The sequence below is a fragment of the Rhynchophorus ferrugineus genome, unplaced genomic scaffold (assembly GCF_030347505.1).
Source record: "Rhynchophorus ferrugineus isolate W39M unplaced genomic scaffold, kcgeb_rfMv2 rfM8, whole genome shotgun sequence".
NCBI classification, from domain to species: Eukaryota; Metazoa; Arthropoda; class Insecta; order Coleoptera; family Curculionidae; genus Rhynchophorus; species Rhynchophorus ferrugineus.
Window position 1 is genome coordinate 25,397,878 of NW_027472587.1, and position 27,579 is coordinate 25,425,456.

Consider the following 27,579-nt stretch of genomic DNA (forward strand, 5'->3'; position numbering starts at 1 on the left):
CAAAATTTAAATCTGATGCGTTGTTTGATGTGTTGTGACCTCATACGTTTTGATAACGTGCATTGAATGTTTTATGGGAAGTTTTTATCCGAAAAATTATTTTAAGAAATGTATTTATAAAAAAAAAATGGCAAGAAATAATGTTTGCTTTTTGAAAATAAATATTCTGTTTTTGATCATAAATATGAATTATCGTTTTGTCTAGCAGAAACTAAAGGGCCCCTATCGGTCGTGCGGCCCTGGAAAGCGGAGCCGGATGTTATCTATGTTTTATGCAACGATAAATAAATGAACATTTTATACATATTTAAAACTGATCGGTAACAAAAAAAAACAATAACACCAGTATCATTAAAATTTTCGCAAATTACATTTACAAGGTAATATCACAATTCAAAATATTTATTATAAATAAGAAATGATAAACAGGTATTTACGTCTTATAAACATTCCAAAGATAAAGGTGAAATAACAAAAGCGATAACAGCCACATAAAGATAATATTAGCAGAGGTTTAGTATAACTTTAATTATCCTTTCAACTCATTAATTTAAACAGTATTATGTATCTAGAGTTTCTTATAATTACGCTGCTTTTTGTATGAAAGCGCTTTTCTACATAATTAAATTATCAGTATTCTGAGAGATGTAAATAGTCTTATTTCAGGTCTCAACAAAATTAAATCCGACAACGCACATTGTTAAAGTTCAAAAAGTCTACTAAAATTACGCGTAACATTTCTGACGTTACACCGAAAGAAGTCCAACCGAACATTACGAGGTGTGTTTGGAAAATTCGTCACCTTCAATCTGATTCCCGTATCTTAAACAAATGACTTTTTCTAATATGACATCGAAGAAAGCCTTGTAGAATTTGTTAAGCATAGCATTTGAAAGACTTCAAACATACATATGTCAAACTGCAGCCAAACTGAATGTAGATGTCTCTTGATGACTAGATCCCACAACTGGATCTCATCTTTTCTTCATTAACTCTCAAGTCTAATGGTTCTGCGGCATCAAGTATATCATGAAGAGTGCTAGAAACCTAAATATCTGTGTCAGCGAACATAGTTCCACTTCTCACAGTAAGTAGGTTCCCCAGTATAATAATTAACCAAAATACCAATCAGGATTTGTTTGAAGGAAGGGGGGAAATCAAGGGAAATGTTCAAATTTCAAAGGCACGTATAAAGTTTTCACATATTGTTTGGCTGAAATAATCAAATATTGGGGTATTATATTATTTCTGAGCTGGTGTGACGGAAAATCGGATGTTGTTCAGTGCAAAAGCCATTCAATTTACATTTTAAGTGCTAACTATAGCATATAAGACCTCATAGAAATACTGTACACAACAGCTTCTATGGTGCATTGGTTAAAATGTTTAGCTCCCAAACGGAGGTTGCGGGTTCGATTCCCGGTGGGATCAATAACTTTTTGTTGTTTAGTTAAAAGATTTGTTAAACAATACAAAATAATAATATAATTTGGAGACATATGCAAAAAATTTAATTAGCAACAAAAAAATCTAAAGTAATAATACTGTTTGGGTTCGGTACCGACTTCAAAGTTGTTAGTTGGTAGTAGTTAAAATAATATTATAAATAAATAAATAGGTTTGTGTAGATATTAAGTTAAATTGTCTATATATAGTAGAATATAAAATACGTGTAGTAGATAGGTTAAATAAAATTTTGGTTTATATTCATTTATTTATTACAACGATTATTATGTACATATTATATACATGTTTATTTTAAAATATTTTTCTTTTGGGTTAAAAATCTACGTTTGATTATTTTTTAATTCTTTAATTCCTTATTTATTGTTTAAAGACGATTCAATTTTTTTTGTTAAAAATATTTTTTGTAATGGTATTCACAAAGTTGTCAAGTTGTAATAGTTGACAAAATCAAAAGAGAATAAACATGTATCAAATACATATACGATATAAACGCAAATTATATAAATAAAATAATAATCAATCAATATATAAAACGTGGTAAAACATAAATAAATATTATACATTTGAAGTATAACAATAGATAGATAGAATATAAGAATAAATAAATAAATAAATTAAATTAACTTATAAACACAGATGAAACAATAACAGTATAAAAAATTATAATACAAAATATATAGCATATTAATATATTGAAATCGAAGCAGTAGATAAAATATAACGTAAGGGTTATAAATATAAAATAATTTGGCTTGCCTAAAATAAAATCAAATATGAGATAAGAAATTAGATAGAATATTGTAAACGAAATTCATGTAAATAAGCAAATATTTTATCGATGTGATTTGAAGTGAAAAGAGTTTTCAGATTTCTAGGTATGTTATGTCTATTTCGAATAGACCTCAGAGCCTCACATGATTATAAAACATGTCGAACTGTTATTAATAGCCCACAATAATCACACAGCGGACGAACATCGCCAGTCATAAGATATGAATGTGGGAACTGACAATGCCCGATCGTTAGCCTATTTAACAGGACCTGCTTATACCTACTAGTAGAAAATGTCATGGAAATAAAAAAGTCTTGCTTAATAAACCACAATTTACTATCGCCCTCTACCAAGTTCCACTCCAGTTGAACAAGATTTTATTCGTACGATACGATATAGATCCTTATAGTACGGAAATCTAGGAATATATCTACCACTTAGAGCGGCTTCTTTAGCTCCTTTGTCTGCTATCTCATTACCATCTATGTCCACATGACTGGGAACCCAAATAATTGATATTCTTCTTTTCCGTTCAACAAGATTGTGATAGATGTTATACATACCAACGATAATAGGGTGTCTAAAAGTTGCATTTTCAATTGCCAGGATAGAGCTCAGGGAATCAGTACAAATCAACCAATCGCCAGACTCAGCCTCCAATACAATCTGTAGAGCTTTCCAGATGACTGTTAATTCCGCCGATAGTATGGATGAATGTTTATGAAGCTTGTAAGTTTTTATTCTAGAGGATCCAAAAACAGCCGCGCCTACGCCCTCGGACGATTTGGAACCATCCGTGTACAATACTTTATAGCTGAAATACAGCGATATAAGATGACCAAATAGGCCCTTGAAGATTCTAGGACCAAAATTATCCTTGCTGTGAATCGATAGAGATCTATCTGTGGGTAGCGATGGACATATATATGGCGAGAGATTTGTGAAGCTAGAGACGTTCAGTTTATCTGTAATAGGGTTGTTCATCTCTATAACATTAAATAACTGGTCTTTGAAAGATCGTGCCCTACATGACGGTACAATGGGTCTCCTAATGGACAGATTTATTATTTTGTTGCTTGTTGGTATGGAGCAAAACCTGTAGGCTGTTCAAAGAATTAGCTTCAACCGTCTATATTTAAACGGTTCAATACCAGCAAGACATTGTAGGCTAACAACTGGGCTAGATTTATATGCCCCAAGAGCCATTATCAGGGCATGATTTTGAACTGTTTCAAACATTCGTAGATAGGATGTACAAGAGGTGTTGTACAGAAAGCTTTATAGTTTATATTATAGCTTCATTATTATAATTTTATAAACATGTAGAATAACATCTTGGTTGAGTCCGTTTTTGCGATTAGCAATAAATTTAAGTATGTCTAAGTCCATACTGGTCCTCTATCTCAAATTGTATATATGGCCCTTCCAAGTAAGTTTTTGGTCGAAGTAAACACCAAGAAACTTTGCATTCTGTTTGATAGGAATTCGTTGGTTATTCAGAGTCAAGGAATGATGCATAGTACAATGCCGTTTTCTGCAAAAATGCACTATTGAAGACTTTGTAGGGGATATTGTGAATTCAGTTGCTCGAGTCCACTGAGCCAGACCATTCAAATAATTTTAATCATCTTAGAAGCTTCCCTGGGATCCGAAGAAGAACAGAATACCATGATGTCATCTGCAAAGAGCCTCAAATGTATTGGCACTGGGAATATCAAATATAGAGTTTATAGCTATATTAAACAGTGTGGGGCTAAGAACAGAACCCTGAGGAACTCCATTTTTAAGAGGAATAAACAGCTGAATAATGGCAGTGTATTCGCAAACGAAATTTACGATCATGTAAGAAATTGGAGATATACAACAATATATTGCCCCGGATGCCCCAGGAATGTAACTGTGTAACAATTAATTGTCTCCAGACAAGGTCAAAGGCTCAAAATGTCATCGATATTCATCACCAGTCTATTAACTGAAGCAATTCCCGAAATTTGTGAACTGGGAATACCTTTCAGTCGCTTGATACCCTTCCAAAAAGTGTCGCTAGTGGAGTTTAGGTGGTGTAAAGGTATTCCATGAAGTTCGTTTGGCTTCTTTAATCGTTCTTCTGGCAATAGCTCTTACGTGTTTATAGGCTAATAAATTTATCTGCGTAGAATTTACTCGGAAACTTTTTAGAGCCCGTTTACGCTTCTTAATTGCTTCTCTGCATTGTCTGGTCCACCATGGTACGGGAGGTGGATGACGATTTGAAAAACTGATTGGGACTGATTCTTCTGCTGCAGATGTAATAGCTATGACAAAACGATCTCGAAGTTTCAGTTAGCATAGCCTTCAATAAATGAAGGAACGATGATGAAGATTCGTATCGATACCAGTCAGCTTTGGAATAAAGAAATTTAGGTCTATCTTGAGTTCTTGTTGAATCAGACGAATAGCGATGTCTTGAATGTGATTGGATTATTACACGAAAATGATCAGTTCCACATAAATCATCAGCACAAGTCCATAATATTCTAGGAAATAAAGAGGGCGAACATAGGGTCAAACCAATAAAGGATAGGGAGCCTGAGGAAAGAGCTATATGTGTAGCAGAGCTCGAATTTAAGATCAGTGAATTGTGTAAAAAATTATTGACAATAGTACTTTTAAAATTGGGATGAACAGAGTCCCAAGTCGGGTGATGATCACCACCAATAATGCACGGAACAGGTAGCTGAATTATTATAGAATTATTATATCAAGTTCATTTGGATCAAGATAATAGGAGGGTGGTATATAAATACTACAAACTATTACTGGAAAGTGCAAATAAGTTTTGACTGTTATAATTTCCAAGTTTGTGTTCAATTGAAAATTTTCTGAATCAATCGTTTCATATACAGCAATAGCTACACCATCCGCTGCGCGATCAATATCAACTCGGTCCCTTCTATATATTTTGTAATGATTTAATTTAAACTGGTTAATCGATCTAAGATTTTCCGGTAACAACAGGAAAGCTGGCTTATATTTACCAATTATAATTTTAATTCTTCATTTCTTGGTTTGATACCGTTAAGATTCCATTGTATGATTATTTGATTTAGACCCATTATTTGTGTGGTGTAGTCTCACAAATTTCCATAGTGTCATCTTCTAAGGAACTTATCGATGATGTAGTGGATAGTTTGTTTGTTTTCTTTGTCTTGTCTGGCGGTTTAACTTTATTTGTTTTAGGAATTTATAAGATAGATGATTGGGGTGGGTGAGCAGGAGGATGTGGATGGTTGTGGGGTGATTTGGAAATAGGGCGAGGACAAGATGAATTGGATACGGGAGTGGTATTGGAAGACTGAGTGGGAGGATTGATGAGTTCTAAGTTCATTGTCCAAATTGCACTGAGTGGCGCAAGATACTGTACTCTTTTTTGTGGCGCTAACAGATGACTTAGATTCATTAAGTATTGGAGTACTAACCTTCTTTTTGGTTGCAAAATAAGATATTTTCTCCAAGACCTTGTTTCGATTTATTTTCAGCTCGAGTTGATAGCTTGGGCATCCTTTGTATCTTGGAGAATGATTACCATTACAATTAGAGCATATCGGTGAGAAAGAGCAAGTAAATTCGTGTATATTTTGTCCACATGAAGGACTGATAGGATTATTATTACATGATGCAGAGACATGCCCGAACTTTTGGCAAGAGAAGCATCTCAGTGGGTTAGGAATAAAAGACCTAACCCTCAGAGAACGATATCCAGCCTTAATCCTCGATGGACGAGATTCTTTCCTTTTTGTTGTAATTCTTATAATTGTTGTTACTTCTATAGGTTTCATATTTTCGAGTATTTGCAAAAGAAGACCTTTTGGGATGTTAGAACTTTCTTTATTAAAAAGGGAGATACTTTGATGAAATTTTCTTCTAAACCTTTAATTATATATAATTTATCAAATTCTGTATCTTCTGTTTGATTTAATAAAGTTGTAGATGGCATTCGGCGCCTTTTCGACCCTAATAAGGGGGGCAAATTAGAAAGTTTTATTGTGGCCATATTGTACCCACGAGTATGGAGGACATACAAGTCCGCCGCAGGAGTGCTCCATGCTACAGTAACTTTAAATACTACAGAGGAGCGGGAGGTACTCTGTAGACTCTGTTATTGACAAGTGATAACCCTCACTTGCCATTCAGCCATCATCACGGGTCGCATTACAGCTTGGATTAAGGGATGATTTGAGCCCCGGGGGCGTCACTCACCGAACACAGATAAAGGATCTGAGCCCCGTGAGGGGTTATTTCGGTTTTGCACTTTTATGTTTTAATATTTTATTTTAAGCATTAAAAGAAGATGATTTCAAGGTATTATTTCTCGCTGATCATTCTGATCATTTTTCGAAATATATAATACAGTTTTAATACATAATACATACAAAATAATGTATTAATGAATATATTTTCCATCATTTTCTACACCTTTTTCCATCGTTCTAACAATAGGTATGTATCGAGGCGATTATCGTATCGAAAGCTCATCTTTAGCATTTCGAAACTGTCTTCTAACCATATTACATTAATCTTAACAAGTGGGAATCAAAAAATACTACACCTAGTATATTCAAGCTGCAACAGTATACCCTTCACAACTTTTGGAACATGACTAAGCGTAGACATGCTAAATGATGACCTTACGTGTGTCACTGGCTATTGCTTTTCTTGTAACAATACGTCATTCGATGTATTCAGTTAACGTTGGTAGACATCTTCAGTTACAGTTTCGTAATATACGTTGCCTCGATGCCACCGCTGCCTTGATATTTCGCTTCGATAGCGATGTAGATATCTTTCTTGGACTAACTCATGACTTTTTGCGCTTGGCGTTATCGTAGTAAAACCACTTTTTATCACCGGTTACAACATATACCAGCAGACTATTATTTTTCGTCCGCAATCAATAAAACCACAATGCTCAATTTGGTATTTCCAGTAAATTCACTTTCAGTTGAATATTGAAAACTCAATTCCTTGATTAGCATCTGTATTTATACTTGATAATATGAACTATCTAAAAAATATAAAAACATTTAATTCATTAACAAATAATGAAATTCAAATTCAGAATTAAAAGTATCAATTGGTGAAAGTATCTATGTCAAAAACCATTAAATTCGATATTTCCGACATTTCTTTATATAAAACTAGCGACCCGCCCCGGCTTCGCACGGGTGCAATGCTGATACTAAATTAAATACACTACAGAAAAAATATGAACGTTGTATATAAAAACATAGCGGCCCGCTCCGACTTTGCACGGGCATAAAATATATATGCCTATGTCACTCAATGAAAACATGATTAAACTCGATCCAGTATTTTTGGTTCATTCATTACTGCCCTTGGCCTGCACGCATTAAATTTGGAGTAAAACAATTCCTCTTCCCCTATACTTACTATGAAGATTTCCTGCTATCTTTGGAATATCTAAATTCATACAATTTTTATTACATTACACATTTTTAAACGCAAATTTTAAATTTGTAATATCTCCGAAAATATTTGTTGAATTTACATGCTGTAAGGAACCATATTGATCTATATTAATTGCACACTGTATTTAAGGTACTTAATTCGATAAGGATTAATGCCGTATTGCTTAAAATAGCTTCGTAAATAAGCCATTTTCTCACGTATAAAGTAAACAATAAAAATGGTTAATGTGGGTTATCCCTAAAAGATAAACATATACCATCGCGGACTTTTTTGTAGACCTTTTTATGGTGTACAATACTGTAGTACATTAATTTGATCTAACTCGTAGGGTTAGGCAGCGTTTTTGCTAATTGCTAAATAAGCCTAAAAAAATAGGTTAATTTACGACATCACGTTAGAGACCTCTAAAATTAGCAATGTTGCCTTAGTATATTATGCATGTATTATACATATAAACCTTCCTCTTGAATCACTCTATCTATTGAAAAAAACCGCATCAAAATCCGTTGCGTAGTTTTAAAGATTTAAGCGCACATAGGGATATAGGGACAGAAAAGGCGACTTTGTTTTATACTATGTAGTGATATAGATTTCCACTTAGTATTATAGAATTGATCAGGTAATACAGACGCTAATCACGGATTGCCCAAAATTGCATTTTTGTCCATCAAACACTTTTGCAAGCTTACTGTAAAGCTGCTCTATCATATCAAAATTACCACTTCTCTCATCAACGATTTAGAATTGATGATTTTGATATCAGGTTTGAACGGGCGGCTTGGAGAACAAAATATGCAAGAAGATATTGAATTATAAGACTTATTGAAGGAACATTCAAGGAATTTTCTTCAGCTTAACATGAATCAACTGTTTACCAATCAAACGTTTAGTTACAATTGGAATGATCCAAATGGAGGGAAAATGGTTACGGTAGATATTTAGTGAAAATGCCTTTTCGCTCCGTTTCAACATCACGGTTTTATTAACACAGTGTTATAAACACAGCATACTTACTAACAATTGTGTCTTCTGATTCACGATGTTTTCCGTATGATCATTGCCAAACTAACATTATTCTTTTGACATAGTATCACCATGTCCCAGAGAAGATGGAAAATATTTTGACTATGTGTATTGTATCAAACTTTCTCAATAAATGCCTTTTTGAAAATGATAAAATGATTAGAACACATGCGAGCACCTAATATTTTTGTTAAAAAATTCTTGACAGTATTCAAATACTGTTAAAATGAACATGAAGTTAACCAATTTGCCATCAAATTCAAAATTTTTAGATTTCTTCGTCTTATAAGAATATTTTACAAATCTAACCGTATATATTTTAATAATAGCTGAATATATCTAAAATACTATATAGATTTTAACAACATTGAAACAAAAACATTGAACTGACGTAGTTAAATATCCAATTGAGTTTATTTTTTCAAAAATTGAAAGAGAAGCCGGAAATATTATTTAGGCAGAGAAACTCCATTTGACGTAGAACCTAAACTTAATTTACCAAATTAGTCAGTGAAGGTCTCGATGCCTTACAAGATCGAAAAGCAAGAAGAAAAACTGTTTCGGTTTCCTTTTGATTAAAATTCAATTTGGAACCTGAAATATATGCTAAATTTAAATAGACTAATTTAATAACTTTTTATTTTCAACGCTATTTATTATGTTACTTGATTATATTTATTGTTGTATTTGGCGGGGAATCGATATTATGCACTAGAACGTAGTAACTATTGTTTTCTACCAATGAATAGTAATGTTATTTACATTTTACGTTGAAACGTTGAAAAGTCGCCTTTGAAAGCCCAAATTACAAAAATGAATTTTTTATATTAATAAAAAATATAATTTTAAAAAATCGGATTACATTTTCACGTTTTTCTTTTAATATAAAAAATGTAAGATACTATAGGAATATTTTATTAAAGTTGTCCGTAATCTCTTTAATTATTTAACTATTAACTATTAATTATTACGCTATGTTATTAAAGTATTTTATCTCTTTTTCAGATTAACAATTAATCTTAGCAACAGTGAACCAAACAGGGCCATATCGCTGGTATCTCATTGGTTATGCTACGCTAATAGTGCAGTAAATCCTATTATTTACAATTTCATGAGTGGTAAGTACTAAATAATAACAAAATAACAATATTTAATACACAATATGCATTATTAAATAGTCATTTATACTCTTTTTTAAACATTATTGTTGAATTGTATCAAATATGTAATTAGTTTTAAATATTTATTTAGGCAACTATTTTTTTTGAATATATTAGTCTCCTTTTTATCAACGAGGGTTTATCTAGACTGGACTTACTCGGCATTAAGTCTACCGACTAGCGAGTCCCCAACTTAGAAATCATCCCAGAACACATCCGATCTTTCCCAGCCTGGTTACTGGCGTGACTGGTATCATTTTACTTGTCGGATATTGCACTCTTGCCTAAGGACAATCATAAATATTAAACAAACACAAAGAAAAATTTACAACCGTTACCCAGCTGGATTCGCAACATCAGGAGCACTGTCCTGTGGCCTTTACCACAGCGCCAATCAAGCCGGCACAACTCGCAATAGTGAATTTTAAGATTATTAATTCAACGTAAGGGTTTACATGGCGATGAGTTCAGACATGATGACAGGCATGAATGGCAGTTGATTTCAGTGAAGTATTACGTAATACACTATATGCTTCTTTGTGGTGCAAACCATACGCTTCCTTGTAAGCCTTAGTGACTAGATTCCTCTTACGCGTTTGCTGCGTGCGTATATCAATTCAACGATATTGTTTGAATGCAAACAGACTTTGAATTTACTATTATACTATTCTTGGTTGTATATTCACGGTTACAATCTAAACATTATCGATTTGATGAAAATATAACGTGTTATAACAGAAGCTCCCTTGGGTTCTTCTTGGTGGTAGAAAATTGGATCAAACACCCATCTCTACAGTCTCATTTGTTAACATCCCCGGATTTAGGTTCCCAGACATTTTAAGGTCAACACAGTAATCGATATTTGTTTGTATATTGTCGCAATTCTCCATCAAGTTAGATCCTGGAATTCGTCCCATTCTAGAAGTCTGCACTCCCATTTTCTTTAGTGCCTGCCTGATAAGAGCAAAATAAAGTCATATTATTTTTGCATTACATCGTTTTCTAGATAATCATGCCTCGGTTAACATCTATTTCTTTTAATTATTATTCTTAGTGAACAGTCTGCCCTGTGGACAATAAGCATTTCTTATTATTATATTATGTACACGACATATTGAAAATCACTTCATTATATGAGCTCATCTATAAAATAAATATTATCTTATATAATAAATATAATATATAAAAGTCTATTTTCTTCGCCTTTAGATAGCTCGGGCGGAAAAGATTTATATACATTTTTAGGTGATTCGAAAATGTACCACCTTCCTCTTTGTTGTCCACACGTTGTAAGTTTTTTAACAGGTGGATTATGCTACTGAATTTAACAACTAAAGACTCGTTTTAAAGATTGTCTAAATGAGCCAACAGATTATATCCCTATACTGTCTATAGAAGCCTTTGGGATTCTCCATAACTAGACATTACTCAAGCAGTAGGTCCAATCCAGATAAACTCTAGTTAGTAAAAAGGAGACTCTACAATATAAAAATAAAATTTAAACGTAAAAATAACCTAAGACTATTTTATTCAATCAACTTATCAAAAACTAAATTTAAACATATTTAAATGAAATTATTTTTGGAAGGGTTGATTTTAATGTCGGATAATTATTACTTCATTCGCCCGAAGCGTTAAAACAAATTAACGAACAAACTTATTTATACAGCCGCCAGAGTTCGAAGTTTTTCGTAAAGTTTACGAAGCTCTATTGAGGTTCTTTTTTAGGAAAGAGTTTTATGTGTTACGTACACATCAAACTTAATATTAAACGGGCAAAGGTTATTAAAGATTCAAAAGTTTTTAAAAGATTTGTATAACACTTTATACGTTACACAAAAATTGTTAGTGAACTTTAATTTTATTTTTTATTTTATTAATTTTATATATTTGGTCTTTGCAAGTATTTCCATCATTTTTTCACTTTAAAATGGCATTTATTCAAAAATATTGGTACAATATATACTAAATCAATATACCAATATATGTATATGAGTCTAGTGAATAAATCCGTGACTTTTCGCATATGAGGTTGCGTAATAATTCTACATTCAATAACCAGTCACAACACGCAACAGAAAATTGTTCTTTTTTACCTTTTAAGCAATGAAACCGCGATTTTGGATCTGTTCGAAATGGAATTTTCAATCAATTTTTGTGATACCCATTTTCCACCCTTTTAAAACTGTCCCTTCGTATGTAAATATCTTGAACCACTTCATTTAAAAACCTTCTAAGATGTCCAATAAGTTTTGCAATTCATTCATTGGAACTTGTTGGTGATCAAGGCCGTTCCTTGTCATTCGGATCAAAATCACCACTTTTAACTTGGCGCATTGGCGTCCTATGGCCGCCATATTTAACACGGCATCTATTTGATTTGTTGTTTACGCTGATACCAAATTACTACAGAAAGTTACATGATTAATCAACACGTCCAAAAACTAAACATTTTATTGACAAAATGAATTTTCTATATGTAAATACATAACCGTTAAGACAATTTTTACAGAAAATCATATTATAAAGTCTTATGGATCAATGATGAAGTTAACAAGCTTAATTGTCATATATATGCCGACACCAATCCATATGAACTTGACAAAGTGTCAATGTATCCACAAACATTTCTTGTTTTGTTTGTATTTTGATTTGGCGATATTATTGGTCGGTAATTTTTCATATAGTAAACAATGAAAGCTGCAGACTTCTGTTGGGTCACACCAAACGATATGGAGATGATTGACATGTAATTCCAGTAGAGCAACAGCAATTACCACACAATAGACACCACATGAATATACTACATAAAACAATAAGCATTTAATTTTTTTATTTAAACTCACTTGGCACATATATTACGACCAATTTTTGCTATATATTAATTTGGATTAAATAATATTATTGCATAATATTTAAGTCCAGATCTATGGTTTCAATGTCAAACTTAAACAGTGATTGAAGGATGCACACCCTCTGGTACACTTTACACAGGTTTAAAGCTCAATGGTTTTTCCACACACAATGTAACCTCACAACACTAACTCGTAAGGTAAATATTCTGGTCATAGTACGAATTTCGTTACTGAGGATGTCGAGATATTCATAATAATACATAGGATAACATTCACCATGACATTAAAGTCCAAATTGTAACGGAACATTCCCCATGCTTGACTGTAGAAAGTAGGCAGTCAAGATCGTGGATTTCTTTTGAAGTCCATTCACAAATTTGATCCCCATTCACAAACCCAGCCATTTAGTAGGAAACATTGTAAACGATGATTTATCGGACTATACTACATTCTTCTATGCCTCAAGCGTCCAGGTTTTATGATTGCACCACTTATTTCGCAGCTTAAAGTTTGCAGCCCTTCCATGAATGTTAGGTTTGAGAAGCTCCCGCCGTACTGTTTTTGTCGAACTAGTTTTAATCAAGTAGGTGTTGAGTTCTGCTGTCACTTTTGCAGCAGTACTTTTATGATGTCTGGCCACAAACTTTTTAATGTTTATTGGTTTCTGTCCTTTACCTCTGTATTTTGCGCACTATTTTAATTCGCCGATGATATTACTGTGAATGTGACTACGGTGAATACTGACGCTTGTGAAATATTGAATAATTGAGCTCTTTTCATCGCAGATGCTTCCGCTAACAGAGCACCAACGATTTGCATCATTTTGATATCGCCCGCTTTCCTTATCTAAGACGTTTTTTCATAAACCAGTGGATTACCAATATCTTACCTACACAAGAGCGATTTGGTCTAAATCCTGATTGCTTTTCTCGGTTTGTTTTTTTGCAAGCTGCATGAAGTCTTATTTATATAATTTGTATAAATGACAATTACGTCTCGTTAGTTTTCATAATCTTTGCCACCTTTTTTTTCACAATTGGACTAATTATCTCCTTTTCAACACTAATTGTAGTCTTTCATATGGTTCCCAACAATCTTGATATTTTCAGGTTGACTCTAGTAGTCTTATCATAATTTAATTTTACTTTAATTACCATAATAATGATACCTTATTAATCCTATTGCTGCTCTTAATTGACAGAATGAGAAATTATATTATATCACTATTAAAAAGCAAATTTACGAATATTATATTGACTTTTTAATGTTTTCATGATGACGCCCCAATTATACAATATTCGGTATAGTACAATTTATTCTTTCACTATCTATAAACTGATAAAGAGCTGATAGACACACTTAAATGACCAACTCAATAATTATTTCAAATAAGTTGGCTTTCTGTTGCCAAAATATCTTAGTCATTCAACTGTTTCAGGTTTGAGTTTCTTTTGACGTTTTATATAGCACCAGTAGTTCCAGTCATTATTTATTGCAGATAACTTATTTTATATTAAATCTACATAGCCAAACTTTCTTTTCTTTTTCATTTCTGAGCCAATTGGGTCGAACCTTAACTATAGTTTGAAATCCCATCCAGAATAGATATGTTAGTTCCTGAAAATGAAACCACCCTAGAGCCACCATGAAACCATAAATCTAGTGAAGCTCTCAACACAGAGTGCTTAGAGGATTCGTGGAATGGATCCGGAAGACTATTTGTAAAGTATTTTATCCATTCTATATAAATAAATGCCTCTCTATAATTACTTTTGTCCTGCTTATCAGACTTCGACATACGAAATTTCTGAACTGGACATACTGTATATCAGTTTATCGACATTGGAATAAAGTAAATATTTTCGACAGAAGCAAGAAAGCCAAACAGATATCTGATATCAAGGTTGGCTTAAGTTAATTACTCTTTTTTTGTTGTTGTTGAACAAGTTTTATCCACTACCAATTGATTTTTCATGTAAGATACTGTTCGACAAACTTTTCCAACAAAAAATATTTCAGCAGTAACTTAAATTGCTTTAAACATATTCTTTATGTCAAGTATAATCAAGATAATTACGGGCATAGTAAGGAAATTACTGGATTTTACCAAAAATTTGTTAATAATGTCCAATAATTTTATACAAAAAACGATTAATCATTAGGTAGAATAATGTATTTTAATCAGCGATATCCATTTATGAAAATTTATTTAAACAACTGAAAAGCAACTTAACATAGTTGCTAAATTCCATTAAGTATTAATAAAGTTATTTAGTTAATGCAATCAATAAGATGCTTAATATTCCGCTCTGGATTTTGTTGTTTGATTTTCAAAAATTTCAACAATTTAAAAGTTATAATTTCGATGCGAATTCAAAAAATCCTCATGAGGAGCCAAAAAGTTCAAGATTAAAGAATTCTGGATGTTTATATGCAATGAAAAACATCCGAAAGGATGAAAAGTGGTTACTGCATGAATTTCTCGGAAATGCCATTGTCATCTGTTTCAGCGTTAGGATATCATTTCCTGACTGGAGAAAATTGAGAGTTTTATATTGCATATTATGACTAGCGTGGAGCTAATTAGCTCTTTTACAACAATGGCAAGCATATCAAATATTACAGTACTTCCATCAACTTCTAGAACTTCAAGAACCTATCAACTATCAATAGCCTAAAGTTTTATCAGAGATAAGCAAGGCGTATTTCGAGCAGAAATCGAATAGAAATACTACTATAGATATCTCCCCACATATACAGAATATATTGATCAAGTTAATATTTCAAAAAAAGGCCATTATTTAATTAATGCTCAACAAATTGATATATTAATAATTTATTCAATTGTTTTATATTAATTAAAGTAGAATGGTAATATCAAAATTAAGTTCATCCTCCCCCTTCATACATTTTACCACATTACAGTCTAGTAGATTGAAGACGTTCTTGAGGTAACATTATTTCAAATTTAATCTTAATCAATAACCAATATTATTTTAGCCAGATCCACTATAAAAAGCACAATTTTATTTCGACTCGATTTGATATGACATATAAGAGAGATATAAGTTCAACAATATATAGATAAAATATATTATATAGAAATTCACGGGAGCTATATACAATTTTTCAATAAGGATATTGAAATGGAATTAAACAAGCTGTATGGGAATTATTAAGGATATTATATTATGTTTGATTACAAGATTTATGTTTGCTACTATGTTCGGAACATAAGATCGTTCAGATGCTATTTAAATGTGGTTTCTAAAACTAATACGGATCCGATGGATTTCAATTTTTAATAGCTTGCGATATAATCCCGACTGAGTTTGAGCAATGACTTGGGTTATGTTAACTTTACGGGCATCGATTGATTGCAGCTTATTGGTATAGACCCTCGAATTCTGAAAACTCCATAAGAAAGAGTCTAACATGATCAAATAGCACGATCTTAATAGCGTAATAATAATAATTAATAATAATAAGTAATGGTATTTCATGTAATCTCCCTCAGAAAGATCATATCATGGCGTCCGTTGTGTTACATAGCGTCTTTCTATAGGAGCCATATGTCATCTACGTCCATATAGTTTAACCTAAGTTAAGAAGAATCGATTATCATCATTCTATAGCGTTCACCGTTGACGTTGATTAATTAAAGTTTATCATTTGACGTGCTACTTACTACCATCACAGATAGACTTTATGGTAGGCGTGGCATCAGTGACAGCCTCATAAATATTAAATTAAACAGACACCACCAAAACAGCATGACTATCACAAGCTGCTAATTTTTACCCGTCCAAATTTTAAAAAATGTATACAATTATTGTATGAGTTTTGTCACTTTATCGAATATGTGTAATCCCTACTTTTACTAGTACTATATTCATATGAAAGAGGATTAAAATAATAAGCAATGAACATAAATAACTTAAAATAGATATAAGTTCAAACTATCAAACACAATGATGCAAAAAGACTACAACTACAAAAGTACATAGTAGCATCTATATTGAAGTAGTGAATAATGATTTCGGTAGTAATATAATTTTAATAAAAACAAGTAAAGGTAAGTTAATAATTTTGGTAATAACACTCTGGAATGTTACTATAACCTCTAAAGATATTTGATCTCTCGCAGAAATCGAAGGAGTCTGTCGATATTATTGCAACAGATTGAGCTTTCTTGCAAAGAAAAATGTCTATATTAAGGTTTACAAATTTTTCAAAACTCACACAGCAACACCCAAAATTATTCTAAAATAGCAGCTCCAGCTTGTTTTAAATTATTGGAATAATAATATTTTTTATATAAAGAACAAAAGCTAAGCTTTAAGCATTGTAATATTTTCTTTCTATCAGCGTAGGATATCTAACAAATATAAAAATTGTAAATATAATAATATATAATAAATAGCTTTAAAGCATGAAGGTTGTCTATTTTGAAAAAAAAATATTGTACAAAACGATGTACCATCTGTACACAAACTTACTAAAAAAACTTAGCAACTCAATTAATTACTACCTAGATAACCCGCCATGAAAAAGAGAAAAATTATTAAAATTACCAAATATAAACTAATCCTCTATATGCACTTTTTTGTGAAAGTTTACAACTAGGGAGTTTGCAACAAAAGAGAAAAGCAACAAAAGAGGAATAGAGAGAAAAAGGACATGAATAAGCAGCATTATGAAAAAAATACCTTAAATATATAAAAAGACAATGTTAAGACTGAAAACAAAAATGATCTTTAAACTAGAGATAGCAAAGGAATTTTTGGCAAATCCTTGTTATTGATAGCAACGTCTGCACATCTACTTTTCATCGCCGATCACAATATACTACAGAAAACTCTTCCCTTTTTCTTGTTAAGCAATGAGACTGGAATATTAAAACAGTTCGAAAAGCAATCCCAATAATGTTGTTGTTACAAACTTACATTAACTGCTAAGTGTCTAAAATCAATTTGAGTGTTTGAGCTAGGTTTTCATCTAATGAGTATCTTGGAGGTCAATGATCACGTCTTCAAAGTTATTCTTTTACAATACCATTCGTTACCGTTTGGATATGACGTAGAAGCACCATCATAAGCTTCTAAATATGTTTTATGGGCTTCGGCTCCAGATGTAGTCAAATCCCACAATAAATGTAATGAACGCCAAGAAGCTTTTGTTTTTTGTTTGTTATATTTTAGAGTCTGTTTTTTAACAACTAGGGTTTATGGCTCAGTAGGACCATCCTGCCATTACCACTATACGCGCCAACCAAGTAGGCTGTCGAAAAAGCTATTTTGAGAGTATCATTATTAGCGTCTGTGTGCGATGAAATAAATTACTAATTTTAAATTAAATAGCAACTGGAAAACTATTGAACCAAACCCATTGAATTTAATTTAATTTTAAGCGAATAGATGTAGCTGATGAACATATCAAAAAGTAACTAATATTTTTCATAGCCATTAGTAACTATTAATATGTCCAAATTTTATGTAAATAAAATAAATGAATACTAATGTATAACATAGCTATATAATATGTACAAAATTTTATTTAAATAAAATAAATGAATATCAATGTATAATATAGCTATATAATATGTGATATGTATAAAATTTTGTACATATTGATAGTAACTAATGACTATGAAAAATATTAGGTACTTGTTGGTATGTTGATTAGCTATATATATTGCTTAAAATGAGAAGTATCAACGTAAACAACATGAAGCTTCATATATCACAAATTATTTAATTATATCAAAATATATTATTTATTTATGTAGAGTTATTTCAAACACAGTGCATAAAATAATTAGATAATATAAAGATAATATTTAATAAAACTATTGTATTAATAATAATAATAATTATAAAAGACGATGAAAATAGTATTCAATAATCATAATAATCATAGTAGTCAATAACATTGACGGACAATCATTATATAACAGACAATAGCTAAAACTATTAGCAGTGATAAACTATCCTAGGATGAAGTATGACATGTACACACGGTACGAAAAGAAGGTAACACACGACGTCCCTGACGCACGAGATCCTGCCACTAAGGTTAGTGGGCCTCGCTAGTATTAAGCTAAAAACTCAAATAAATAAACAATATTGTTGATATTGTGCACTCAGTTCTCCCGTTCCAGTTATCATGAACATACAATGCGTACAACGGAAAAAGCCAAACGCTGGATACGTGTTAGGTTTCCGTAACAGGATTCCCCTTCCCGGTTTCAGGCCAAAAGAAAAAACACAACTTGAGGCAGCTTTTTACACAGATGACACTGCTTACTTTGCTTCTTCAATAGTAGGACCGCACATCCAAGACTCCAAAAACAATTCGATGAGAGGGTCCAGTGGTCACATTTCCAGAGGTTGAAAGTCAACCCACAAAAAACCCAGGCCATCTTCTTCCACAAGAAGCGTTTTGCACCGAGCATTTCGCGTCTTAAAATCGAGAACGCCGAAATCCCATGGTCAGAAGAAGCCACCTATCTCGGTCTTGTCTTCGATCGCAAGTTTAGGTGGAACTCCCGGATTCAAAGATCCCTCCAGAATGGTCAAAGTATTGTTAATTTGCTGTTCCCGCCCATCAACCGGCCCAGCAGGATTCCTCTTTTAATAAAATATCTCCTGTACAAGATGTTGGTTCGATCAGTCTTTCTATACGGCTCCAGCGTGTATCTAAAATACGTCTCTCTAACCAGGTGGAACGTCTTCAAGTTTTTCAGAACAAAATTTTCAGAAGAATGGGTTCGTCAGGAATAATCAAATTCATAGAGAAAGAGACGTCCCCCAAGTTCGCGATTTTATATCCGAGCTCTACACGAGATATTTTTGAGCTGGCCGATAATTTAGGCCAATAACTCATTCAGCTCTTCGTGGCCTTATTCTATCACAGCCGACACTGACCCGTTGTACTCCAAATTGTCTCGACCCTCTCCGGCGAGCGATTAACTCAGGTACCGCAAACTACGAGGTGCGGTAAGGACGCCATGTCCTTGCCTGGCCCTTATGCCTCTTAACGGTGTTACTAGTTATGGGCACCCGCCTTACTAACAGTAAGAAGTATCAGTTAGGGTCATAAGGCTGCGGTTTAGTGGGTAGCCCAAAGGCAGTCTCCATATAACCAGTCCAAGTCGCTTATTCCTACGGGTCTCCACGACGAGATATCCGTAGCAGGATTCCCCTTCTCGGTTTCAGGCCAAAAATAAGAAAAACGCTGGATACGCTGCCATCATTAGCCAACACAAACCACTTTCGGTGGCGTTTATGTATGCTTCAAGTAATCCATAGATCATAATTACACACCAGTAACTTTGGCCACTTTGGCGTTAGTATCTGCTTTATAAAATAGTTATAATTTATATTTACAGTAGCAATCACAAAAATATTTTCGATTTGCCATAATTTAGGAATTATGGGGAACATAAGAAGATTCGAATAAATAATGAAACAGAGGATGATAAAATAGATAACGAAAGAAATAAGTAAAAGATTATAAATAGAGAATAATAAATGGAAAATAATAAATAGAATATAATACGTGATAACTAATAAATAGAACATAATAGAAGACTTAATAAATAATAAATGGCAATTAAAAAGTAAAACCTGGAATGCCCTGTGAACAAACTCATCATTTGATGAAACTCAGGTTCGACGGCACAAAACACAGTAAAATAAACTGAATAAGAAAACGTCGCATCTTCACAAATTAAATCTTATGAAGTTTTAACGTCCGCTCGACGTGTTAAGATATCAGGTCTGGCCTATACAACCACCTAAGAAACATTAACAATGTTACTATTCATGATAATTATTTCTATTATTAAGTATTCTAAAAGGCGACAAATTCTATAATTAAAAAGAAGCAGCAATCTGGCCTAAGTACCTTTATATTAACTTTCAAACCTTAAAAAAAAACACAAAAGACTCAAATTTAAAAGATCCAAAATATCGAACAACCAGATGGAATTCTAGATACTATAGGTATTCGGAACGACTTATAATTTCCTTGAATGGCACATGTCTTTGTGTTTAAAAAAAAAATATATAGAAAATATATAAACAAATAAAACTCGTTTTTACATTAATAATTTTAACAATAAATCTAAGAATCCTTTGCCTAAAAAACAATTACAATATGATTGTTGCAATAATTGAATAATTCTTAAAATACAATCATGGGAATAAATACTAATATAATTATAACTGATACGTGTAAAGCCATAATATATCTTAATAGAACCATTTCGAAAACAAGTTTATTGAAAAATAACAGAGAAAATTGATAAGACTTTCTCAATAGCCAATTAATTCAGATAAAACTTGATATCAGAACTCTCGTTCGTTTCAGATTAGTTTTTGTAGAAAAACGCTTCGACTCTATCTCAGTTACAAGGAATCGATATTTTATCAGATGTATTGTATCACGGATGTCCTTAAAACGCTAACCGAAGCACTTGTATTGCTATTCGAGTCAAAGTAATTTTCGCTTTTTGCTATCGTTTTATCTAAATGTTTAAAGATAAAGAGACGCAAAATCGATCAGTGAGATATTGTTGTTCAATTATTGTTTATTATATAGTGTTTAATATTAATTGATATAGAAGCAAAAAATTTTAATGACCCATATATCTTCCGAAATCGTAGTCTGGTGAAAAAGAAACAGTTTTTCTGTACAGAAAGATTTTGAAGTCGAATATCCCTTGTAATCCTTATTCAATATCGCACTTTTGGAAAGTAACGTCCATAGAAAATTCAAGATATAAAGGTAAAATCCATTCAATAAAACAGTGAACTTATGACATCTAAATATATGACTTCAAGACGTCGCAATGTTGCCGCATTAACTTTGACTTTAGATCATTTTGGCCTTGATATGACAATACTTCAATCTAAATAAAATAATTAAACAAAAATATGTTACTATAATTTTATGAAATATAATTTATTTTAACATTATGTTACATCTAACGCGTCTATTATCAAAGGACTTAAACTACAGTTGATTATACATCCATAATAGTTTGAAGGTTAAAGATATTTTATTATGTTTATATTGAACTCTTTTCAACACCATCTATGAATGGTATTCCCTGTTTCCTCATATATCCTAACCAAATGCTCATTTATATTCTGAACAGCTACACACATAGATATGTACACAGTATGCATACAGTTACCTTATACTAATTATATACTTTCATTTAATTGTTTCCCCTCGTATCATCCTGCTTTCGTAATTGTCAGCATTAGTTTATAAGCCCACAATTCAATAGTTTCACTACTCACCCTCACAATCTTTCACTTTTCCAATCAATTACTTAATTATTAGGAAGGTTACTACTCTGTGGCCATATTGTTAAGCAATTTGATCTATAGTGTATCTATTTTCAGGACCATTTCTAAAAAAGTAAAGTACATAAAAAACAAAATTAAACATTTCATTCATATTTATCGTGTAACATTTTGACGTAACAATGGGACTTCATACTCCAACATGTATCACGTATTTTCAGAATTTTTTCACCAAAAATGTATGTTCAAAGCCTTTCCTTAAATGCGCGCTTTATCGATCCACTTGTTGGGATCTTTTTCGTATGGTGCATTGTCCATAACAGTAACTGATCATTCCTCCAAGTTATTTAACAGTTGATTTTCAAATCAGAACAAAAACATATCTTCATCCCTCCATGGTAGCCGCCCTTTGACTTGGAAGAAATAACTATCTCTGCTCTAGGAATAAAACCATAACTGTGTCCAGCATGTCGAAAATATTATGACTAATAAAACCTAATCAAATATTAACGTTTGCCTTTAATTTTTTTTTCTTGCCTTTTTATTATGAGTGGTCTAATGTTATATTTTTGAATATCCCTGTTTCGTCTAGATACATAAATTTAAATAACCAAAACCAAAAAATAATAAAAAAAAATAGTAATATATAAAAGCTTTCCTTAATGTTTATTACGCTATTTTGATTAGAATTATTTTAAAACTGATGTCTGTAAGTTCCTTTAGCCGTATTGGTAGGTTATCTTTACATCATTTCATTCATTTTTCCTAACAGTATATGAGGGGTGATATAACATCTCCCAAAGAGCTGCATGTTCCTAAGTTTTCTAAAGACAGTTCCCTGACTAACAGCTGCTATTCTTTAATATAATTCACAGTTTTTATATCACTCCATAGTATAAAACAAAGTCGCCTTTTCTGTCCCTATATCCCTATGTGCGCTTAAATCTTTAAAACTACGCAACTGATTTTGATGCGGTTTTTTTTCAATAGATAGAGTGATTCAAGAGGAAGGTTTATATGTATAATACATGCATAATATACTAAGGCAACATTGCTAATTTTAGAGGTTTCTAACGTGATGTCGCAAGTTAACCTATTTTTTTAGGCTTATTTAGCAATTAGCAAAAACGCTTCCTAACCCTACGAGTTAGATCAAATTACTACAGTATTGTACACCATAAAAAGGTCTACAAAAAAGTCCGCGATGGTATATGTTTATCTTTTAGGGATAACCCACATTAACCATTTTTATTGTTTACTTTTTACGTGAGAAAATGGCTTATTTACGAGGCTATTTTAAGCAATACGGCATTAATTCTTATCGAATTAAGTACCTTAAATACAGTGTGTAATTAATATAGATCAATATGGTTCCTTACAGCATGTAAATTAAACAAATATTTTCGGAGATATTACAAATTTAAAATTTGCGTTTAAAAATGTGTAATGTAATAAAAATTGTATGAATTTAGATATACCAAAGATAGCAGGAAATCTTCATAGTAAGTATAGGGGAAGAGGAATTGTTTTACTCCAAATTTAATGCGTGCAGGCCAAGGGCAGTAATGAATGAACCAAAAATACTGGATCGATTTTAATCATGTTTTCATTGAGTGACATAGGCATATGTATTTTATGCCCGTGCAAAGTCGGAGCGGGCCGCTATGTTTTTATATACAACGTTCATATTTTTTCTGTAGTGTATTTAATTTAGTATCAGCATTGCACCCGTGCGAAGCCGGGGCGGGTCGCTAGTGTTTTATAAATATATATGATTTTGATTCTTCACCCACTTCGTATATATACGCTTTCTCTTTAGCGAATCCAAAATTACGTTGCTCTTCATTTATTGATATATTTTAGCTGTAGTGAATATATTAATATTTACTGCAGCTACAACACGATAAAAAACAATTTCCAATATAAACGCAAGCTACTTAATATTCGATAGTATCATTAACTCTCCAATGCAGTTTAATAGCAAAGGGTCCCCACTATATCGTTCCTCCTAGGATTGATTAAAAACGTCGGTTTATAACCTAATTTATCATATTATCACTAATGTCTTGAAGACATTTAACAATAGGTTCGATTAATACCAACCAAAATCAAATTTTGTAGGCTTTTGTGGATTTCATTAGATATTTTGACAGACATCATTCTATCCGTTTTTAACTAGCATAATATGAGAGATAAAAATCTGCTCCCGGGTTAAAACGAATTTTATATTTTTAAAAACTACAACTGACACTATATTCGACGTCGTCTATAACGTACATTAGCTGTTTTATGGAACGAGCTATAGTATTGCTAAAATAACATAACAAAAACAACAGAACATAACGTTCTACATTTTTTTTTCACAATACAACAATAAACCACAGTAAAATAATTAAAACGTCTAAGCGATAACATATAATAGCTAAAATCATGTTGAAAGAATGTCTACAGTTTACTCTTTTCTGTCCCATTCACTCACATGCTCACTCACTTTTGAATGTGGGTTTGTATGGCAAACTTTTCAGGATTCCATACTATATTTTGTTTCATATAAACATTGTCTTGATAATTACAAGCACGACAAAAAAGAACTAACCAAATAGGTGCAGCTTTTCTGCAGTAATTAAGAACTTCTACATCTTAACCTCCCCGCCACTGTGTCTACATTTTAACATAATCTCCGAATTAAGAACCTGGGAGACTAACTCCCGTTAATACCTGAGATATTCATAAAGCCTACCTTAACTGACGAGCAGTCTAAACAGTCTAGTCACTGACATATATTTAGACCGAAAACTTTCTGTATGTTATGTAATTCTAATGAAAAAATATCATAGTAGAAATAAATATCCACGTGAAATTCATAGGGGTAATAACGAAATCGAAACAACATACCAGAGCAGTTCTATACGGTGGCGGTTTTTTTAACATCCTGCACAGTACATTCAAGTACATCACTGCTTGAGCTGCCATCTATTAATAAGCTAATGTGAGATTATGAACAATTTTTTTATTAATTACGTCTTGTATAATATGCTCAGTACAATCTAAATTTACAAATTAATTTATTATTACTGGACTGTTGTACTTGCACTAATAAACAAGCAAGGCGAGTACAGGATTAAAATATCAGTATGTAGTTCCGATATTAAAATAAACCTAAACTACTTACTAAACTTAATAGTAACACTTATTTACTATACATATTCATGTGGTTTGGTTCGCCACAATCATCTGATCTCCTGCGTGTTGTTGTAATACTTCCACGTTGCTGTGATTTAGTAACCTTTTTTCATAAACAAGACGAAATCTTAGATGGCTTCGTAAATCCATTCGATTTTGAGCATTCATTATGCAGCTCTTCGTTGATTCCGTAGCGATAAAAACGACTTTTTTGTACCTACTGAAAACAAAAACATAAACCAATTTTTTCTAACGCGTACCATTTTAAAATTATGATAATTTAAAGCACTATAAATAAATAAAGACAGTATGGAAATTTTAAATCATTATTTATATTATTAATTTTATAAATAAATAGTAATATATGTTTATAAATAGACAATGAACATAATAGCTGAGCTTCAGTTGTTCAATAGAAAAAAGAGCTATATATTCTAAAAGAAAATGACGAAACATTAACTTTTCGTCTTGCGATTCAGTAGAATCATCTTTCATTACAAACCAGCAGGTTCATTAAAAAACCGCTAACATTTTAGCTTTCCATCTTCTGTGATAACAGTCTTCTAATTGTATTATATCCTGATGAAAGCAATCACATTGTTCGTCACTCACCATAGCAAAATTAGGGGAGGGGGATATATAGAAATGGGAATGCAAGAAATGTATTTTTAAAGACATTCTGCACCCCATCATTTTAAATATTTGTTACAACACTAAAATCTCGGCATATTCAGTTTTAAGATTGCTTTAAGATTAAACTTCCATGAATTACTTTCTTTACAGGCATCAAAGAAAATTCACGGCTATTTTATATTTCAAAACCTAAAGGAATGACCTAAAGGTATGAGATATTAGTCGAATGAACACGACGTCACTGAAACCTACGCCTATTTTGAAAACCTTAAGAAAACTTACTATACAGAATGCATAAAAAAATTGTAAAAACTTTGGATTAAATGTTTTGAGTTAAAAGGATGTTGTTATGTTGAGAAATAAACGCTTTTTAACAGGTCAATTGAAAAGTCCCCGGCCTGACACATAGATGGCGCTACTAGAATTAATTCCATATGCTTTTGGTTAGCCCTAACCATCAAAAGATGCGTGATAAGATAAATTTGTCAGCTGTCGGATCATTAGTTTGTGAATTATAGCATTTTGAGTAAAGCAACTTCTCTAATTGTAAAAAAATGGATCTCGCATCTGGATAAAATAAAGAAGGAAAAAATCAACCACCAAGGATTGATATGCTCAGTTTAGACGTGGTGAAATGAGCACCGAAGAGGTTGTTACCGACGAAAACATTAAAAAATCCACAAAATGATTTTAAATGACCGTAAATCAATCAATAATCAAGTGTTTGAAGATAATCAAGCGTAATAAACCCGAGTTTTTGTGTCAATATGTGACAATGGATGAAACATGGCTTCATTATTTCACTCCAAAGTCCAATCGACAGTCATCCGAGTGGACTACACACGATGAACCCGCTCCAAAGCGGCGGAAAACGTAACAGGCGGCTGGCAAGGTTATGGCATCTGTATTTTGGGATACGCATGGAATAATTTTCATTAACTACCTTAAAAAAGGAAGGACCATCAATAGCGACTATTACATAGTGTTATTGAACCGTTTGAAAGACGAAATCGTCGAGAAACGGCCGCATATAAAGAAGAAGTAAGTGCTGCTTCAACAAGATAATGCACCGTGTCACAAGTGAAAACGATGGCAAAAATTCATGAATTGGGCTTCATATTGCTTCCTCATCGACCGTATTCTCCAGGTCTGGCCCCCGGGACTATTTCCTGTTCTCAGATCTCAAAAGAATGCTCACTGGGAAGAAATTTTAGTCGAATGAAGAGGTGATCGACAAAACTGAGATTTATTTTGAAGAATTTTATTACAAAAATGGTATCGAAAAATTGGAAGGTCGCTATAATCAGTGAAGGGAATTATGATGAATAAAAAAACTAATTTTGTCAAAAAAAATTGTTTTACCATGGTAGGCGGGAGACTTTTCAATTGACCTGTTATTTACCAATAGAAACATGTTTCAGTCGAAAAGTCACCCACTTACCAAGCAGTCCTCGTATTTCTTTACAAAAATGTATCGAATAAAAGCATAATTGCCCAATATATAATGTCATGCTTGTTTACAATATCTTGTTTACAATACATCAGTTTACAAAAAAAGACGTCTTGTTTTAAACCAATTATTGTGATACCTTTTCCTTGAAGCTAACACTCAGCACAAAGAAACGGGAAACAAGATATAACAAAACCGAAGAATTAAATCAGGACTCCTAATTTGTTTTCTTTGGTATGTTTGAAAGGCA

General features: G+C 32.3%; 1 protein-coding gene across 1 annotated transcript in view; it reads left to right on the forward strand.

Moving 5' to 3' along the window:
* LOC143200605 (orexin/Hypocretin receptor type 1) overlaps window positions 1-27,579 on the forward strand; it is a 1,081,956-nt gene that overhangs the window by 998,497 nt on the left and 55,880 nt on the right. Inside the window, exon 7 of the mRNA XM_076411106.1 lies at window positions 9,737-9,849. Within this exon, the coding sequence (XP_076267221.1) occupies window positions 9,737-9,849 (113 nt within the window). The remainder of the gene's footprint in view (window positions 1-9,736; window positions 9,850-27,579) is intronic.